Genomic DNA, 20,561 nt, shown 5'->3' with positions numbered 1-20,561 from the left:
TATGCACGCCCCTTACAGACCTCTTAGGAAAGGGGTGACGTCAATAGTAGTTAGTTTGAGGTTAAAGGAGTGGGGGTTTGAGGATGTAACTACAGAGTCAGGTAGTGCATTCCAGGCATTGACCACTCTTGCTGAAGTCATACTTTCTGCAATCAAGTTTGGAACGGTTTACATTGAATTTGTATCTGTTGTGCGCTCTAGTATTGTTGCGGTTGAAGCTGAAGTAGTCATTGACTGGTAGGACATTGTAGCAGATAATTTTGTGTACTACGCTTAAGTCCAACTGTAGGTAGCATAGTTCAAGATTGTCCAAGCCCAAAATTTCAAGCCTGGTGGTATAGGGTATTCCATTGCAAGCGGAGGAGTTGTAGTACTCTTCTCGTGAAATACTTCTGGACTCGCTCAATTGTATTAATGTCTGATATATAGTGATATAGTTATTCCATTTTGGACACCAAGGTTATAATTTGCACACTTCAGATTTTTGAAACAGAAAATGTTGTTATGGCTAGCTTTTTTATGGATAAAAAATAGACCAGTCAACTTTTTCATTGTAGGATATCGCAACTCATTTAGTTTTGTTGCATATAAAATCTGCCAGTTAAAGATGCAGAACATCAAAATACAGACTGGTTACACCATATTGTGTACTCTAGTCCTACAAAATTAATCTCCCACTGTGGCCTAAAAGATTGGTTTTATTTGTGTTTGACTATCAAACTTTGTTTTAAATATTTATATTCTGCCTAGCCTTTCTGTGGTTATATAACATTCACAAAAACACAGAAATTAAAACGAGAATATTATTTTTCACAAAAGCATTTTTTAAAAGGACTGCTAGGGAATTATGTCAATTGCCTATTAATATTTTAATGATTTTGTTGTTATATGTCGAGTGCTTAGCTTTTGGTGATCCAAAGCCAAATGAAGATCATGCACAGATGCACAACAAATTTTGTACAGTGTTTTTAAAAAAGTCAAACAGGATTTGTTTAAAATACTTTGAATTAATTTCTTACTCTGTGTTGTCTAATTTTAATAGAGAATAGGCTTTTATCTGTGTCCGTGGTAATGTTAGGTATATAAGTTAATATATTAATGTACAAAATGGACTACCTGTCATTTCTATTTCTCTCTCTCCTCTGAATTGCGCAACTTGGATAAAGTGCATAAACTAACTGATACATTAATAAGATGATGTCCACTGAATACAGTTAACTTTTGGAACAATCAATACTTACTAGTTATAATTTTGATAGATAAATTTGGAAGCGTTGATGTATCTTCATGTTAGTGTTTTTCAAATACAGGTGAAACTCGAAAAATTATAATGTCGTGCAAAAGTTCATGTATTTCAGTAATGCAACATAAAAGGTGAAACTAATATATGAGATAGACTCATTACATGCAAAGCAAGATAGTTCAGGCCGTGATTTGTCATGATTGTGATGATGATGGCTTACAGCTCATGAAAACCCCAAATCCACAATCTCAGAAAATTAGAATATTAGAATATTACATATTATATCAATAAAACAAGAATTGTACATAGAACAGTGTCAAACCTCTGAAAAGTATAAGCATGCATATGTACTCAGTACTTGGTTTGGGCCCCTTTTGCAGCAATGACTGCCTCAATCAGCCTGTGGCCCTGCTGAGGTGTTATGGAAGACGAGGATGCTTCAATAGCGGCCTTCAGATCTTCTGCATTGTTCGGTCTCATGTCTCTCATCTTTCTCTTGGCAATGCCCCATAGATTCTCTATGGGGTTCAGGTCAGGCAAGTTTGCTGGCCAATCAAGCACAGTAATCCCATGGTCATTAAACCAGGTTTTGGTGCTTTTGGCAGTGTGGGCAGGTGCCAAGTCATGCTGGAAAATTAAGTCAGCATCCCCATAAAGCTCGTCTGTGGAAGGAAGCATGAAGTGCTCCAAAATCTCCTGGTAGACGGCTGCGTTGACCCTGGACTTAATGAAGCACAGTGGACCAACACTAGCAGATGACATGGCTCCCCAAATCAACACAGACTGTGGAAACTTCACACTGGACTTCAAGCATCTTGCAGTGTGTGCCTCTCCATTCTTCCTCCAGACTCTGGGTCCTTGGTTTCCAAATGAGATGCAAAAGTTGCTCTCATCAGAAAAGAGGACTTTGGACCACTAAGCAACAGACCAGTTCTGTTTTTCTTGAACCCAGGTAAGACGCTTCTGACATTGTTGTTCAGGAGCGGCTTGACAAGAGGAATACGACATTTGAAGCCCATGTCCAGGATCTGTCTGTGAGTGGTGGCTCTTGATGCACTGACTCCAGCCTCAGTCCACTCCTCGTGAAAGTCCCCAACACTTTTGAATGGCCTTTTCCTGACAATCCTCTCCAGGCTGCGGTCATCCCTGCTGCTTGTGCACCTTTTTCTTCCACACTTTTCCCTTCCACATAACTTTCTATTAATGTGCTTTGATACAGCACTTTGGGAACATCCAACTTCTTTTGCAATTACCTTTTGAAGCTTTCTCTCCTTATGGAGGGTGTCAATGATGGTTTTCTGCACAACCGTCAGGTCAGCAGTCTTTCCCATTATTGTGCTTCCTACTGAACCAGACTGTGAGACCATTTAAAGGCTCAGGAACCCTTTGCGGGTGTTATGGCTTAATTAGCTGATTAGAGTGGGGCACTTTGAGCCTACAATATTGAACCTTTTCACAATAGTCTAATTTTCTGAGATTGTGGATTTGGGGTTTTCATGAGCTGTAAGCCATCATCATCTCAATTATGTCACGTCATGGCTTGAACTATCTTACTTTGCGTGTAATGAGTCTATCTCATATGTTAGTTTCACCCTCGCATTACTGAAATTAATGAACTTTTGCATGATATTCTAATTTTTCGAGTTTCACCTGTACATTATTTTACTATGTTGAGTCCTGTGGCATTTTGTAATACACTCAAAGAAATTGAGTGCATCATTATCTGCCTGGAAATACTATTTTCATCAGATGAATTCTGAAGGATTTATTTGTGACAATGGAAAGACGACATCAAAATTTTAACATAAATTTTTAAAAATTTATTTTAGACAATGTGCTCTGTCATCGTCCAGATATATGCAGCGGAGCGCAATGCTATGTGGTCAAAGAAATGCTGTGGTGTAGCTTGCCTTGTGAAAGACAATCCACAAAGATCCTATTTTATCAGAATATACGATATCAAGGTAAAAAATTTCTTTAGTTTATATTTCTGTTGTTTATATCTTATTGAAATGTTGAGTCATAGGCAGTTGCATATAATTACAAATTGTTTAAATATTAGTTGCTAAAGCAGTATGTATAAAGAGTGTTATGCAGAAAGTATGCATTTTGTTTTTCATATTCAATTGCAGATATTTTCTTGCTAAAAGCAGATATGGCTTAGTTTTTGCTTTTACAACTTCGGGGAAAAAAATCTGGTCTGTTTACATTGGTACATGTCCTATCTTTGAATTTTATCCATATTTGTTTTAATAGGCTCTGAGACAGTACAAGTTACATGAGAATTGTAGCACATTTTCAAATGTAACCTATACTAAAAAAGTACAGGTTACCAAGAATTTAAGCTAGTTTCTGTATTTTAAGAATATAATTTTGATCTGAAGCAAAGTCATCAGGAAGAATGCAAAAAGTTAGAATGTCCAAAGGTGAGATATAAATCCATGCATATTTGCTTATAATTAATTATCTCAATGTCTGTATCTTCTTCCTTTCTCCTTCTACCCTCTCATCACTCTTGCAGGATGGAAAACAATTATGGGAACAAGAATTATATAATAACTTTGTATATAATACTCCTAGAGCATATTTTCATACCTTTGCTGGAGATGTAAGTATTTTCAGGAGTTAATTCGGAAAAGTGACTATATTAAATCTAATTTCTTTAAGTAACCTATGAAATATTAAATAATTTTATTTGATGGCTATATTTTTATTGATTATTTTCAAACATTTTAATGTTCAAATAGAACTGTTTGACTGATTTTTTTTTATTTGAAAATGTAATTCATGTTTAATCTTATTTTTAGTTAGCTTATAACAGAAAGATACAAGATAAAGTATGCCTAATTCCAGATGAAATCAATAACGGAGAAAAAAATCTGAAGCCTACTTTTTTTTCCAGTGGGTGTTTTGTTTATATAGTTTCGTAAGAGCTGCTGAAAAGCTGTATATTTTTATTCCCTGTCTTAGGTTGATCATAAACATTATTGTTTTTCAGACATGTCAGGTGGGTCTTAATTTTGCTAATGAAGAAGAAGCTAAAAAATTCCAAAAGACTACAACAGACCTGCTTGGACGAAGGCAGAGAAAATCTGGTACTTACATAGTTTTTCAACGCTTGTTTATCTTGTTTGTAGTTCTAGCTTATAAGAGGAAACCTTTGGCCTCTGGTCATACCCAATTAATCTGTGCCCTCCCCACTTGGCTTTATAACAGTTCGGCTTGAATAAGTTTTCAATTAATAGAGTCTTTACCCAATACTAAAGCAGCATCAGGTAGAGTTGATTGGGCCAGTGCTGATACGTCCTGAACTTCCCCTATTGCCACTGTGCTAAAATTAGGGTGTTTTTTTTTTTAAAAAAAACACCTTTTCATAAATTATTTTTGTTTTGTTTTTGTTTTTTTACATAAGTTCTGTAACAACATTATTGCCTCAAAGCTCTTCTGTGTATTAATCAGCAAGTAATTACTTTTCACAATTTGAATTTAAAATAAAAGAGAACATATGCAGATACGTGCAAAATGGATCATTCTACACAGTGCCTCATAGTTTTAGAATACTTTTATTACAACTAGCTTTAGTGGCTATGTAATCTGTTAAAGAATTAATCGATAAATATTATTCCTTCCTAGAAGAGTTAATGTAAATAATAAAAGCTAACTGAAATTCAGCAAAATTAGGCCAGTGAGAATTAATGGGGATACCAGAAAACCAAGTAGGATAAACCCAAGATAGGTAAGGAAAAAAAAACGTTTTAAATAAATAAATAAATTGGATTTCCTACCTTGGCTTAGCACAAGACTAAACATTCTCAGAAGCAACAATATATGGCATATTAGTTGAAACAAACATGAAAAAATAGAGTTGCTGGCCAAAGAAATCTGTTGGAGGAACATTTCAGTTAGGAAGTACCCTAACATTTTGCTGTCTGGTCAGATGCTTTATGTACCTAACTTACTTAAAGCTTATTAAATACATGGTATTTTAGTGCCACAAATACATGTTTTCTGTTTAATTTTATACATTCATGCATACATAGGTGCACACTTACACAAAATATGTATACTGTATACTACTGGGTATGCTAATTCTTCATGAATTCATAGCTTACGTTCATCTTTTTTCTGCATTATAATGTACTTAGCTGGAGCTTGAAATTACCTAGCTGCCTAGATACATTTATCTAACTCTTAATGTTCAGCTACATTACGAATTGTGTAATTTCTGTCAAACCATTCATCATCCCATCTTATCCACACAGATCCTCTTGTGCCCCCTTTCCCAACCCACGCGGCTGTCCTGTCCTCAGTCAACGCAGCATTTCTTGTGCATGGTCATGTGCCTTTCTCAAATCACACGGAAGCTCTTAAGCCCCAGATACCCCCTTTCCAACCCATGCGCCCCCTCAGTCTCCCCCACCTGGCAGCACGAGAAAGAAAAAAAGATGAATTGATTTCTGATGCTCCTGAGAAACTCAGTGGGGAAGTTGCCAGAAAGTCAGAAGTCGTTCCTGCTTCCACTGATTTTTTAATTCCTTTTGTCCGTTTAGGTAGGGGTAATGATCCAGTGGGCAGCGATTGTGTAGTGTTCGTATATGTCCATGTACAAATATATACCAGCAGCTATATACCTTATAGAAAAGTCTTTAGCCTCTCATTCTCTAAGAAACTATTTCTAGGAATTATGATAGTACTCGGGTTAATATTTTTGTGTGCTTTCCATACAATATAGAATTTTGAATTTGTTTTAAAAAATCAATGTAAGATAAAATTTATTGGAAACAATCGAAATCTTTTTCGGCAAAGTTATTTTTGGAGTTCTTAATCATGGCTTTCTTTCCTTCTTCTTTTAAATGGACGGAAATCGTTTAGCCACTAGATGGACTCCTAAGTCTGAATTACACTGCTGGATAGAGATTTGACCACAGAAAGTTTTGCATGAGTCTCCTAGTCTTCATATGTTTTGATAGGAATTCCAGCATGTATTAGGGGATTGGACTCTGCACTCTGACCTTTTCCAACATTATCATTCCTACGCTGTAGGTTTACTGACAGATAAGGATTTTAGAATGAAAAATGATATAATAAGGGACAGAGCATCCTGTTTTGTTCCCTTATTATTTCATATATTTTTTTTACAAATGATGAGATGAACCACATCAAAGCTGCTTCAAAATGTAGGTGGGAGATAATCTGGCTTATTCCATGGGTGGGGGGGACACCCTAAATTACTGCACATTAAAAAAAAATATTTAAACGTTTAAATACATTTTGCTGAGGCTTGAGTTGCCTTTCAGTTAAATAGAAAAAGAGTTTAAAATTCATCTTAAATTTTATCTCGTTCAAATTAAGAACTCAATATAGTATCTCAACTGTTTAAAAAAAAAGTATACAGTTGTGGTCCTTTTGGGTATAATTTACATAAGTCATGAACACGTTAGTGCATAACCTTTTATAATATATTTGAGGTTTTTGAAAGTTTTAGATAAAATAGATAAAAATTTATTCTTACATATGTAATATTTGTAGATCTAACATTTTAATTGTGGAAAATATTACTGCAAAATATAACACATTGCTTCTCTATAATATGGTAAAATGTATGATATGTACACATTTGTGAACTATAAATCTAAAAATTCATATATATATTAAATGAGGTAAATTTAGGTAAACGTAGAAACCATATTAATATTTTAATTTAATATTAATATTAAATTATAGGAATGTTACACTGTCAATCAATTACTCTTTTTATTTACTTGTCTAGAATTCCATACATTCAGTTGTATTATAATTGTAAGAATGGATCAGCAAATTGTCCATAATTACTAAAAGATGCTGAGATTTTTTTTTTAATCTGCCGCTTCTTGACAGCAAATTGTATCTGTGTGGTTTATCTCACTTTTTTACTGTCATTTACAGTAGAAAACTGACTTTTAAGTAGTTAATAGTGATCCTGCAGAGTGATTATCTAGAGGATCTGGAATAATTTACATTATTATTAGCCATTAGAGGTTACTTAAAACCTTTACTAAAATGGATGAAATATTTATTAGGTTTTTTTTTTAACTTCATGCATGAATGGAATGATACTCTTCTGTGTTTCCTCCCCTAACAGAGAAAAGGAGAGATCTACCAAATGGTAAGGTTTTTATTAATAACTATAACATGAGCCTCATTGTTACATAACTGCCATCTTTAATGTGCATTTCTGAGAATGATTAGAATGCCCATATTTTCAGTTGGTAATATGAATGCCACAGTGAAAAGCCATAAATGACAACGATATTAATTTTATTCTTGCAATATAAAACATGTATACTACTTGTATGAGCGTATTCTAATCTTAGTCTTCTTTAACCTGTTTTCACATACTAACGATAGATTGCTATGATTCAAAATCCATTGCAAAATTTCAGTTGTTAAGTAGGAAAAAAAATATCTGGATAAGAATCCATTGCATTCTACATTTACATCTTTTCACTTCTCAGCAGCCTAATATTAGCATAACCAGTTGAAGAAATTAAGTAATATAGCATAGTTAACAATTGTGGGAGGGAGGATTCTTTGTTTTCCAAAAACTGGACACTACAGTGTAGCATTTCTGTATATGATACTTCATTGCAGCACAAGCCTTCCCCAACAACAGCAGAGGATCACCTCTGCTCTTTGAGGACTTGCAAGCTGCTGTTGCCACATAAATATGTCTGTAATACACAGTCAGTCTTATAAAACTCAGTTCAAACAAAACTCACAAGGTCTATAATGGAGCGTGCAACTTTTGTTTTTTTCCAAAAGTTCTAGCATGAATTGGGATGAGGTGCTGTTTCAGTGTGATTGTTCCTCTTCTAGTTGCTACTGAGCTCTTGGCGAACCTCCAAGCTCCAGACAAGATTCCTACCAGTATATGCGACTCATCATAGCTTGTGGTCCTGGCAATTGAATGAAAATCCTCTTGCCTGCTTGTAATAGCTGCCAATCTCCAGATGTTGCCTACGCTTCCCTGTAGGCGCTTGCTTTCACCTTTCGTGCTATACACCTCCCTCTTCCTACTCTCTCTTAGCATTTGCTTTTGTAAGCTCCAAAAACTGGGTGGGGTGAGGCTGCCTCTGGAGGTCAGCATGACTTTGAAAATCCCAGTGTTGATCAATTAGCCAGGAAGTTTGAACACTGGCTTGAATGCCTGTGAGTACAGTTCTGAGGGGGATTTTATTTATTTATTTATTTGTTTATTTATTTATTTGTATGTTTTATTAATCAAATTTATATAGCATAAATACGTGAAGGGGGGGGATATTGTCTACATGACTGCAGCTACTTTTGAAAAGAGCAGACAAGCAGCCCCAATCTCACTCCTTCACAGTAGAACTAAATTGGTATTAAGTGTATCACAGATAGTCCTTGACTTACCACAGATTGTTTAATAGCTTTTTTTAAAAAAAAATTGTAATGTATTTGTTTCAACTTTATTTTTATAATCAACTCAAGGTGGCAAACACCTAATCCTCTTCCTTCCTCCTATTTTCTCAACAACAACCCTTTGAGGGGAGTTGGGCTGAGAGAGGGTGACTGGCTCGTGGCTCAAGGTGTCACCCAGTTGGCTTTTATGGCTGAGGCAGAACTAGAAGTCATGGTCTCCCAATTTCTAGCCTGGTGCTCTGTGACTTTCAACAAAGCCTGGTGCTTTGTGACTTTCGAGTTATAACTGTGACACCACCTCTGTGGTCACGTGATTGCAATTCAGCCATTTGGCAACCAGCTTGTATTTACATTGGCTGCAGCAGATTGCTGCAATCACAGGATCACAATTTGTGACCTCCCCAGCTAGATTCTAACAAGCAAAATCAAATGGGGAAGCAGGATCAATCCATTTAACAATCACAGTGATTCACTGCGTTAAAATTGGGTCCTTATTTTGATGACTCACTTAACAACCACATTGCTTGGCAACCAGAATTTCAGGCCCAATTTGATTGTAAGTCAAGGATTACTTGTAACCTATAAATTTTTCAGCTTTGTGCTTCCCATGCTGTTGGTAACAAAAAGAATACCGTGTATGAAGCATTTATTGGAGTGAAAATGGGGATTTAACAATTAGTTTTTATATTCTGGAGTTGTATCATCCATTTTCAGAAACTGATTTGTTGTATACAAGACAACCCCTTTTGAAGAGTAGCTGGGGAATACCCAGGATCTCAGAAACATGATATTTTATGGGTTTTTTTAAAAAAAAAACTGAAAATGGAGAAAATGTCAATCCAGTGGATATTTGTAGCAGCTGTATTGTCAAGTTGTTCAAAGGATGAACTCATAGATCTCTTCGTCCTTCACTAACTTTTGCTGATGGAAAAATATTGTGATGGCAGGGATTTCTGTGTTGGATACCAATATAAGCCGTGTTAGAAATAGAAATTCCTTATATTTGTGTGTTCCTTATGGACAACCAAATTCTAATTAAAGTGGATAGTTTGTTTAACAGACTAAAACTTTCTGTAAGTAGGTTATTAATGGATATATTGCTAGTGAACAGTTTGTTTAGTATTCATTCCTAGTAATACATTGATGTAAGTCAACTAAATAGAGTGTCTAATTTCTGGGGAAAACTACTTAGAAGTGTATCCTAAAATAAGTTTAGTTATTATGTGTGTTCAAAATCTGTTTATAATTTCTGCATTTTAATCAAACACTTATGAGATTGATACATTTTTCTGCACTCAAGAAGTACATTTTTATCTACTGTTGGAGCAATTACTAGGTGATTCAAAAACTTCAAAATACTGTATATTCTTATGTACCTTTCTTTTATATATATTGTTTCTTTGTTTTCAAACATTCCACAATGCTTTTGAATACTGAAACCAACATATTATCAAAAGAAAGAAAAATCAATTCAAATCAAGTATACAGTCTAGTTGTATTCTTACAGGTCCAAGTCTGCCAATGGCAACGGTTGACATCAAAAATCCAGAAATCACTACTAATAGATTTTATGGTTCACAAGTCAACAATATCTCCTATACCAAAGAGAAGAAAAAAGGAAAAGCAAAAAAGAAAAAATTGACAAAGGCAGATATTGGAACTCCAAGCAACTTCCAGTAAGAATTCTTGTTTAATTTATTAACATTTTAATTTTAACCCCACACACACACACAAAAAAACAACCCCACACAAATGTTTCTTTGCATCTCATAGAAAAACCAGTTACATAATCCTGTCTGCACAGCAAGAGTTCCCTCTATTAAGTGTTCTACAATAATTACCCTTCAGTGCTTCATTTAAAAATCAAAGCCTTGATGGCTTATGCAGTTAAATGAAAAAGTGTTAGTATAAGAAAACACAATATTGAATCCACAGAAAGAAAGTGGAACAAAAAGGGCGGTGAACTCTAATAGAATACAAAACCAGTACAATATTAAATTATATATCTTTCTTTGAAAGCAATTCTATGTATAGTGCTTACCTTCCCTCAGTTGAGAATCTCAGCATTTGCTAATTTTAGGGAGGATAAATATCAAGGTGATGGTACTTGATAAATTTATGGTTTAATTACTCCTGTCAAGAAAATTCTAAGCTATTTTGTAATCTCTGGAATTATTAAGTGTAGAGTCCGTTTCATTATTATTTTTAACATTTTCCATTTTTTTCCTTGGATCAGGAAAATAATTATAACAACTGTTTATCAGCTTGCCAGTTATTTACTGTATTGTAGTTGTCTTAAACTCGTATACCTAAAGTTTTTTTTTCTTTTTTTCCTTGTTTTCAGACACATTGGCCATGTTGGCTGGGACCCAAACACAGGTTTTGATGTAAGTAAACACGGTGAAAATTTATGTTAGTCTTTTAACATATGAAACTCTGACTACTGATTAGATGGACAGTGCTCTTGTTCTAGAACAAAAATAGACAAGTAGTTCAACTGTGATCCGTGTATATTATAGGTTCTCCTGCTTGAGCAAGAGGCTAGACTAGAAGACCTCAAAGGTCACTTGCAGCTCATTTATTCGCTCATTCATTCTGTTCTATTTCACTCTATTTCTGTTTGCAGGCTTTAACAATTTAACCCAAATTTCTTTCTTTCACAATTAAATAATAATAATCAGAAATTCACATGTCTCAGAGATTTCAGCATTGTTCACTTCCTTTTACGTAGAATTCAGTAATTGGTGGGAACATTTTTATACAAATTATGTCACATTTAGTCACAATAATGAATTTGCAATTATCTCTGACAATATTTCCTATAGGTTAACAATTTGGATCCAGAACTGAAAAAACTATTTGATATGTGTGGAATTTCAGAGGCTCAGCTGAAAGACAAAGAAACTTCTAAGGCTATATATGATTTTATTGAAAAAACAGGAGGAGTAGAAGCAATTAAAAATGAGTTGCGTAGACAAGGTGAGTCTTTTATTCATGCAGACTATTGATTATGGTTTTTAATCTCTACAGAAGATTTAGAATATTTAAATAGGGTAATTTTAAAAACGTTCTCTTGGTTTAAAAATATAGTTGCACATTTGCTAAAATACAATTTCAGTACTAAGTCACACAAATATATCACATTATTCTACAAGAGAATGTTTTCTATTACTTAAGCCGCAAACTGTGTAGCCTATAAGATACTGCTGCAATTCATTTCAACAAATATTGTGATATTTCCCCGGTGGAACAACAAAGCCAAAAATTAGAATTCAAATTTTAAAATATACCAAGTAATGTAAAAATATCTATATATCTTCATTCAATTACCATCATCATCAAATATCTCAAATGGTTGAATATAATTTTATTGGAGGACAACAAGTAATACTTACAATATTATTACAAAACCTAACATTGTATAAGCACTGACTTCATGAAGACTTTATCATGCTAGAGTGAGGGTGGTGCAGTGTAATATCAGTCTCATTTGGTTGAATGTAGGCTATAAGGGCACGTGGTAGACTTCAGCGAAAGTTAATATATGCTACATTTATAATCTAGGCCCACCACGCTGCAGTGGTATGTATGAATTCTAGTCTTTGTAGTTTTCATATACCTTTTTACTTAATAGGAAGACAATTCCTACCCTCCAAAATAATTTAACTATGAATTAATAGTGTATACATGTGCTAGAGAGAGAAAGAATTATCTTACATTTTCTGAGTATAGAACACCTTGTCAAAATAGGTGGTGGCTGCATTCATCACCATTATGAAGGGTGAATGTCTTAACTGGATGGAAGGGAAGGTTTGCGTTTCCTATTTAGTTATTTTCCCCTTTGTTCATGTTAGTCCAGTCCCTCTTACCCTCTAGCCACATTAGTTTCTACTTTTTCACATTTTGGATGGAAGGAAAGGTAGTTTATATATGACCTTGTATATTCCTGTGTGAAAGAGAATGATTGATGCATCCACTTAGAATCCAGTTTGTTTTATAAATAGAATACCTTTTTCAGGGGCAATTACCTTGGATTAATTGGCTTGATTTGAAGTCCCTCCCCAGTTACATCCACCCACCCAGTTTTGCCTTTTTTTAAAAAGTGTGGCTTCTGGTACCATTTGTCAAAACATATATATGTGCATATATACCCATACAAACAGATGTGTCGGTGGCAGGAAAACTCCATGATATTTTCAGCTGTAATTGGCAATCCCCATTTGGAAAGGCGAGCAAGCATAGTACACAATCTTTTATCTGGATTCATAGGGTTGCCTCCTGTCCATTCTTCTTTCATAGCTGTCTTCCTTTTGGGTAAACGTGGTATTAGCATTTAAGTTTCAGCTATGATTTGTATATATAACTATGCTAGGCACAGTGACACTCTAATTAATCTTTCTAAGGATACTAACTGACTTATCTCAATACTTCTCAAATTCAATATTTGCAGACTATGTGTAAGTGTTGTATAATAAGAAATGATCACTGCTTGAATGCTTGTATCTTGAGGCCTTGATTAAACTACCTCATGTAACTGATTTTTCTTACGTGTTTATTTGTATTCTAATAGCAAGCCCCTCTACTTACAAATGACAATCAATACTAGTCGTAGCTGAATGAAATGCATTTACCAATATGGCTTTGTGACCAAACTGTTTTATTATGTGCTTTGGACCCAGTAATGGTGGGAATTGGGCATAGAAAATTGGGTATCAAACATGTGCAAATTTGCTTAGGGTTTTCATTAGTCTGACTCTCCTGAAATGATAAATACCAAAGAAGATGATAATGAAGCTTCACATTATGTTTTGCATCTTGCCTGTGCACTTCCTTGCTTTAACCACTTGGAGTTTTCTGCACATCTTACCCCAATTGATCTATATACCTTTAGCTTCCAACTTATGGTCATTTACTGGATCTGTCTTTGAGCTATAACCGAACATAAGTCCAGTGCTTCAACTGATCATGTTATGTGGCTGGCGATTGAGTGATACGCATTTTGCCTTTCATTTTAAATTTTATTATGCTTTACATTTTTTCAGAATGACAAATGGGTAATACTAGATAGTATTTTTTTCAAAACAAGATAAGAATATCAAACCTCTCCATAGATAAAACCATTTAGCAGCAGAATGTAACATTTAAATAAAAATTTTGCCCATTAATTATATTTACTGGATAGTAAAATAAAAGTTTGTGTTGTTATGATTGGTGAAAATAGTATTATCATCTGCTCTTTTTAATGGATTGCACCAATAAATGTGAGTGGCAGAAAGCTAAACACAATTTAAGAGCATCTTCAGGGAGTATGTGAAGTATGAATGAATGCTTTTTAAGGTAATTGGTGTATTTTGAATACTGTCAATCTTGGCTTCAGAGAGCTGTCTCATAGTGAATAAATACTCTTCTGTGTCTTTCAACTGTTTTTACTTTCAGCTCCACCACCACCTCCACCGTCTAGAGGCGGTCCACCTCCTCCACCACCACCGCCACATAGCTCAGGCCCTCCTCCTCCTCCTGCTAGGGGAAGAGGAGCCCCTCCCCCACCTCCTTCGAGAGCTCCAGTAACAGCGCCCCCTCCCCCACCTCCTTCGAGACCTGGTACTACAGTGCCACCTCCTCCACCAAATAGGATATATCCTCCACCACCCCCACTTCATTCATCTGCACCCTCTGCCCCTCCCCCTCCCCCTCCTCCACAATCAGGTGGTTTTTATGGACCCCCGCCCCCACCCCCTCCCCCACCGCCTCCTGGTCCTCCGCCTCCCTCTGGTCTTCCATTAGAGGTTGACCATCAGCTTCCAGCTCCTTCAGCAAACAAAGCAGCTCTTTTAGATCAAATAAGAGAAGGTGCCCAGTTAAAAAAAGTAGAACAGAACAGTCGTCCAGTCTCGTGTACCGGAAGAGATGCACTACTTGACCAAATACGACAGGGTATACAGCTGAAGTCGGTGAGTATCATTCTTTCTGGCTTCAAATTTACAGATTATTTTAAAGCCATTTTCATCCATAGGCAACCCTCAACTTACAATAGCAATTGGGACTAGAATTTCCTTATATAACTAAGCAATGTGGTTGCAAAGCAGAACTGCGTCACTTAGCACCAGCAATTTTGCAGTCCTGGCGGCTGTCGCTAACCAAATCCCACAGTTGTTGGGCAAAAAAAACTTTCCCGCCGTCTTCCCACAAGACCTGGGGAAGTCAGTAGGAAGTGGCAAGTCCTAGGCCGATAGACAAATGGCTGCTGCTGGGTGGGGGAAGGTGTGATGTGTGAGGGGTCAGGGACAGCGCAGGCAGATGGCAAGAGGGTTTACAAGTTTTTGAAATTTGCTGATTGGTTATTACTTCCAAATTATTGGACAAAAATCAGGAGCCTCTAAATTAAACCAATAATGAAAGAAAATGGTAGGAGACAGCAGGGAAGATTTCCACAAACCAAGCAAAATCATCTTATATACTGTACCTTCTGCAAATATGAATAATAACGAAATGAATTTGCCAACGAAGTAGAGTTGTCCTTTCTGTGCTCTAGATGAGATGAACCAGGAAACAAAAAAAAGACAATTTAACTCTTAAGTTTTGAGGTACATTGTTCATCTCCTCCTGTTCAATTTATCTTTTCTCTAGTTGTTTTTTTTAAGAGGGCTTAATTTCTTCAAAGAAAGTTCATTTTGGAGCTTTTTTCAGGGCTGCTGACGTTTAATGTTTGTTTTATCTTTATGTACAAAAATCTGCACCCTAAATATCAAAAACTATTACCTTGGAAGTCTAAAACGTAGTTGATTTTAAATATCTAATGCTTTTATTAGCCTGGTTTTATAGTACGTCTCATATTTTACCACCTGTCCCATTTTAGGCATAAAATCTAGATGAGTGACTTTGTGATGACCCGGGACATGGCACAAAAATAAAAAAGGCACAAAAGTAGATAAATTCCCTTTAATACCTCCAACTTGACCCCCAATGTCCAGTTATCCTCAGTTAGAGATCAAACTCTTCCAAAAACAGTCTACAAAGGGAAGAAATGCAGTCCAAACCCAAAGTACAGTTAAATTAGAAATAAACAACAACAACACAAACCACGCTGAAGTAATTAACATGACAGGCCAGGATAATAAATGGCAGTCTTTCAAAAGATAATGGAAGCACACGCAGTTGGGAGGAGGCCAAAACCCAGATAAGCCTCGACAAAGATAATGCACACTTTGCTTCCAGCAAGGTGCTGTGTGCAAACACCCTTCTTATATGCTGTTCTCCCAGCTGCAACTAATGAAAGGGATCAGGCCCTTTTTCTCTCCCATAAGCCACGTTGCTCCCTTCTCCGTTCTTCCCTGCGTGCCCTAGGATGAAGAGGGGTTGGCCCTGGGTCTTTCTCTGAATGCCCAGCCGGACTGTACCCTTCCCCTGTTTCTTCCACAACCACCAGAGCCACACTCCCATTCCCTGTCAGCTGCTCAATCTCCAACAAAGGCATGACAGACTTCGGTCCAGTCTGTCTGTCCCCCCTCCCTCCCTCTCCCCCCCCAACTACCTCACAGAAGTCTTTAGGGACGATAAGAGGAAGAAGGCACATTCGGTATGCTGCTCCTCTTGAGTTATTTATAAAACTAATAAAGGAAGGAGTATATAAAAATAAATACTTCAAGCTTCTGAAAAATATGAAATGTTTACTAAGTGCTGCTGCATTCATCCTTATATATTTAATATTGCCTAAGGTATCTGATGGCCAAGAGACTGTACCAGCTACACCTGCGCCTACGTCAGGTATTGTGGGTGCATTAATGGAAGTTATGCAGAAAAGGAGCAAAGCCATTCATTCTTCAGGTAGGTCAGGTGATCGACATTTGATTTACTCCAGCACCATCCAGTAGGAAAGAACTTTTTAGCTTTTATCTCTGCAGCAGTACTAGATGTTCAGCATCTTCTGAAGCAAATTTTAATTTGTTTTATTCTTTTTGGAAAGTTTCATGAAAAGGATAATCTTTTAATTTTGGGTCATTAACATCCACAAAGCTGAATGTTTAAAGAGATGATTTAAGAGGGAAAGTTCTGGCTTATGGAGATCCCAACAATAATAGGTCTCCAAGCTAAACAATCAAATGTTTAACCACTTTGATTAGTTTTGTTCTGTTATCTCTTTGGAAGGAAGGAAGGAAGGAAGGAATCGGGACATTCTGTTTTTGAAATAAGAATAAAACATTGCATAAGAGGAAATGAAAAGAGAAATGATGATTCAGGAAATAGGTTTCCTTTTCTTGAGTAACCTATTGGCCAGAAATCATTGATTAGATTGACAAATTATTAAGAGATACTCATAAATCTAGTGAGTTCAGTCTCCAGCTTTGGGATATGTTTTGTCAATGCACAAGTACTTAGCCAGATATTACAGTTTAATTAAGATTATGTCCTTTTTGCATAATAATTTATCACTTTAGCAGTCAGATTAACTGGGTGACCCTTTTTAATACCAAACGTAATTTTTTTTACTCATGGCCATGTGTTTTTACCTATGCTTCCCTTTTTCACAATCAAAACGGAAGATAGTTCTAAAACCAGAATCGCACACTTTGATCAATTAAACTTAAATTCAATCGTTCACTTTTTCTTCTTCCAACAAGTTGACAGAGAGTCACTAAAAGACTAGGGCAATCCTGAACCTCAAATAACCGCTTCATTAAGGCCTTTGCTTATGAATCAGAAGTCATGTTTGTGCCTTTAGTGTGTGATTGTTTCATCTAACACGTAGATCCTAATTTGCATAGAAGTTTACATTTAATGGTACAAATGCTGGTTACTCACCATAATAATGTTACCAATATTTGCCTTAGTTACTAAGGCTTTTTAAGTTTTCTTTCCAAATAACTATTTTTCTGTCAACAGATGAAGATGAGGATGAAGATGATGAAGAAGACTTTGAAGATGATGATGAGTGGGATGACTGATCAATATATTATATCTTATATATATTTTTACGGTGAAATACTAAACTACTTTCTGTCTATGGATTCTGTAAAATTATCATGTAAATGTTTTACCAATTTATTGTATATTTTTGTTGCCTTTTGCTTTTTTATTAATCTGTGCAATACCTCATTTAATCTGTAAAGGTTTGTCATCTATACAAGGCCACTCCCTTCTTAATATGTAAAAGTTTACATCGGATGCCTAGTGTACATGTGAATACTTTCCATTCCATCAATAAGGGAGTTTTAATGTAATCTGTGAGATTGACAAACACACCTTAAATGTATTTAGTTATAATTGCAAGAAGGAAAACACTATTTTCATACCCTACTTTTTCTGTATCTAGATTTTCTTATTAAAACCTAATATAGCACTACATATTTTAAGCAATGCAGCTCCCAGTTTTAGCTTCTTCATCTGGGAAACTATGCTTCATGGATGAAGCTGATAAAATGATGAGCATTTCAATTCATAACACTACCATTCAGATTTAGTCTTCAAGCTGTAAAGCAATCACTAGAAAAATTAAGTGATCATGAAAATTTTCCCTGATCTGAGCATTGTTGCCTATATCAGAGCTTTGATACCTGAATACTGAATTTAAGAATAGTCTGTTTGGTCAATAAATCTGATAGAAACCACCTTTGTGACTTTTCCCAACTGTTGTTCATGACAAAGAGGAGTTTTGGCAACTGCTGCAGTCGTTATTTATTTTTATATAAGGTTTTTTACTGAAGGGCTGTAGTTGATGTTTGCTTTGAATAATGGTTGTAAATTACTTTTTTTTAAAATGTAGGGCATTGGTATGCTAATAAATGAACTTAAGTAGTGTAACTCTGCAGTTTTCATGGATTATGGGATATGTCAACACAGACATTGAATCCTATAACTAAAATAACTTAGAGATGGCGCCTTAAACCCATACTTCATTGATTGTGACAACACTAAATGATAAATACTGTTGCAAGAAGGCTGATTAGCATCTTGCTGATGTTTCCATTTTTCTGAACTGGGCCTCTATTTGCGTTCTCCAGATCAGTGGGTGGGCCCTCGTCCATCCAATACAGTATTTCTCACTTCTATGGCTATTCAGGCATGTGGGTCACTGTTGCCTTCTTTCCTTTTGGCTCTAAATTTCTAGACTTCAAGGCAAGAGTAAAGAGAGCTAATTGAACTATTTATGTTTTGCTTTGAGGGGAAGAGATTCACTACTACAAGGTTTATAAGCCACTGTTTTTTATATATACCAAATTTGCACATTGCAGTATTTCACTAGAAATAAGGGATATGGTCTTAAAAGTTGGGTGGTCCTGCATTTGGAATTGCATTCCAATATATGATGGGAAAATTTGAGTTTTTAATTTTAATTTTTCATCTTTACTAGGAGACTTAATATTTGGACTATACTTATTTTTCATGCAGTATTGCATTTAAGATAAGCTTTATCAATGCTAATACTCTACTCGAAATAAGAATACACTTAATCAATGCAGAAGGTTTCAAGTGAGACATACTTGGAGGACAATTAATCCCTGCTTGCTTCCTTCTCCATTTTTCTTCTATCCATGACATATTGGATGGAATTATCTTTATTGAAATCCAGTGTTGGCCTGATCTTGGCAGGCTGGACCTGCATGATTTGGCCTGGATGTTTAATGCAATTATAATGTATGTCTAGTATTTGGGTTTTTAATCCTGTAACAAGAATGGGATTTAAAGAGTAAGTTGATGAACGATGTGGTAGGCAGAAGTTAAACTATTCCAAAGGGAATAACTTTAATTTGCAAACAACTTGGAAAGGAACATTTTCAAAGTGTCTTCATTTCAGTTGTATCTCTGGCGCTGTTTTGTGCTAGAACAACTTTTCAGTTAGCATTGCTGCTAGTGGGCTTGAGGATTGTGAATATGTAATGATGCTATAGAGATGGGTTAAAAGTTATGCACATGACAGAAAATGTTAGTGGCCTACAGTACATCCTGTAGGCTTTCCACTCTAGTTTCATAGAGGGCATTTAAAGAGTTGATATTGCTCAATTGGTCTTCAGCAATATTACTTGTAAATTAAGCACATGCTTCTAAAGTTGGAAGAGTTTGAAAAGAGATACTATTTTGAGGATACTTGTGTAATCCATTAATCACTTACCCAGTACTTCCCCCACCCCAGAAAGTATATCTACGTTATTGCACAAACATTCAACTGTTTTGCTTTCAATAGCATATTGTATGGTTTTAATTTAAAGCATGACCGCAGTTACAATTAAATTTAAGGTCACAGCTGCATGTTTCTACTTTCTTGCTCTCAGTGTGGGCAGGAGGCAATGTTCTCTTGTCATTGAATCACTACTGCTAATTCTTGCAACCAGGGCAGCCTTTCGCATTGGTTAAATTGACAGTCCGCGTAGCCTTGCCAAGTAGTGAATGAGCCTGAAGACTGTCTCTGAACATTGCGCTTAGACAATAGCATCTAGCGACTTGTACTCTGAAAACTTCTCAATCATTCAGTTTTCCATGTCATCAAATTTTGAACTTCTTGGTATGTGAATTTCCTTTTTGGCTCTTCTTTTTCCTCTTCTTTGGAAATGTACAGTGAATAGGATGTTGCACTGGTGGCAAATCATCATGAACCATAATAAAATTAATTTGTCTCAGTTTAATAGTATGGTGTGACTTTTATGACTTCACTTAAAGGATGGATTGAAATTGGTTATGTTGCTCAAAAATTGTTCCAGATATTTCCTTAAAAATAGGTTCAGCAGATAACTTACATGTCTATCGCATTATAATGGACTACACACTGGCACACATTAAAAAACGAAATTCTGTAGGAAGGATCCTGATTATTTTGTTTCAGAGTAAACAAGTATCCAACAAATATTTTAAAACTATTCATTTTGTTTATAGCATGCCAGAGGAATAATTATAATACTAATTC

At 35.7% G+C, this 20,561-nt stretch overlaps 1 protein-coding gene across 2 annotated transcripts in view; it reads left to right on the top strand.

Moving 5' to 3' along the window:
• Nucleotides 1–20,277, top strand: part of WASL (WASP like actin nucleation promoting factor) — a 29,577-nt gene extending 9,300 nt beyond the window's left edge. For both annotated transcript variants that reach the window (XM_026714104.2, XM_087934099.1), the window contains exons 2-11: nucleotides 3,073–3,207; nucleotides 3,765–3,851; nucleotides 4,242–4,338; nucleotides 7,365–7,388; nucleotides 10,173–10,341; nucleotides 11,010–11,052; nucleotides 11,491–11,644; nucleotides 14,102–14,616; nucleotides 16,381–16,489; nucleotides 17,546–20,277. In XM_026714104.2, the coding sequence (XP_026569889.1) occupies nucleotides 3,073–3,207; nucleotides 3,765–3,851; nucleotides 4,242–4,338; nucleotides 7,365–7,388; nucleotides 10,173–10,341; nucleotides 11,010–11,052; nucleotides 11,491–11,644; nucleotides 14,102–14,616; nucleotides 16,381–16,489; nucleotides 17,546–17,607 (1,395 nt within the window). In that variant the 3' untranslated portion in view covers nucleotides 17,608–20,277. The remainder of the gene's footprint in view (nucleotides 1–3,072; nucleotides 3,208–3,764; nucleotides 3,852–4,241; nucleotides 4,339–7,364; nucleotides 7,389–10,172; nucleotides 10,342–11,009; nucleotides 11,053–11,490; nucleotides 11,645–14,101; nucleotides 14,617–16,380; nucleotides 16,490–17,545) is intronic.
• The last annotated feature ends 284 nt before the right edge of the window (nucleotides 20,278–20,561 follow it).

The sequence above is a fragment of the Pseudonaja textilis genome, chromosome 5 (assembly GCF_049901715.1).
Source record: "Pseudonaja textilis isolate UNSWEBS1 chromosome 5, rPseTex1.2, whole genome shotgun sequence".
In the NCBI taxonomy this organism is placed as follows: Eukaryota; Metazoa; Chordata; class Lepidosauria; order Squamata; family Elapidae; genus Pseudonaja; species Pseudonaja textilis.
The sequence above is the reverse complement of the archived record's forward strand: the minus strand, read 5'-3'. Positions and strand labels throughout refer to the sequence as shown.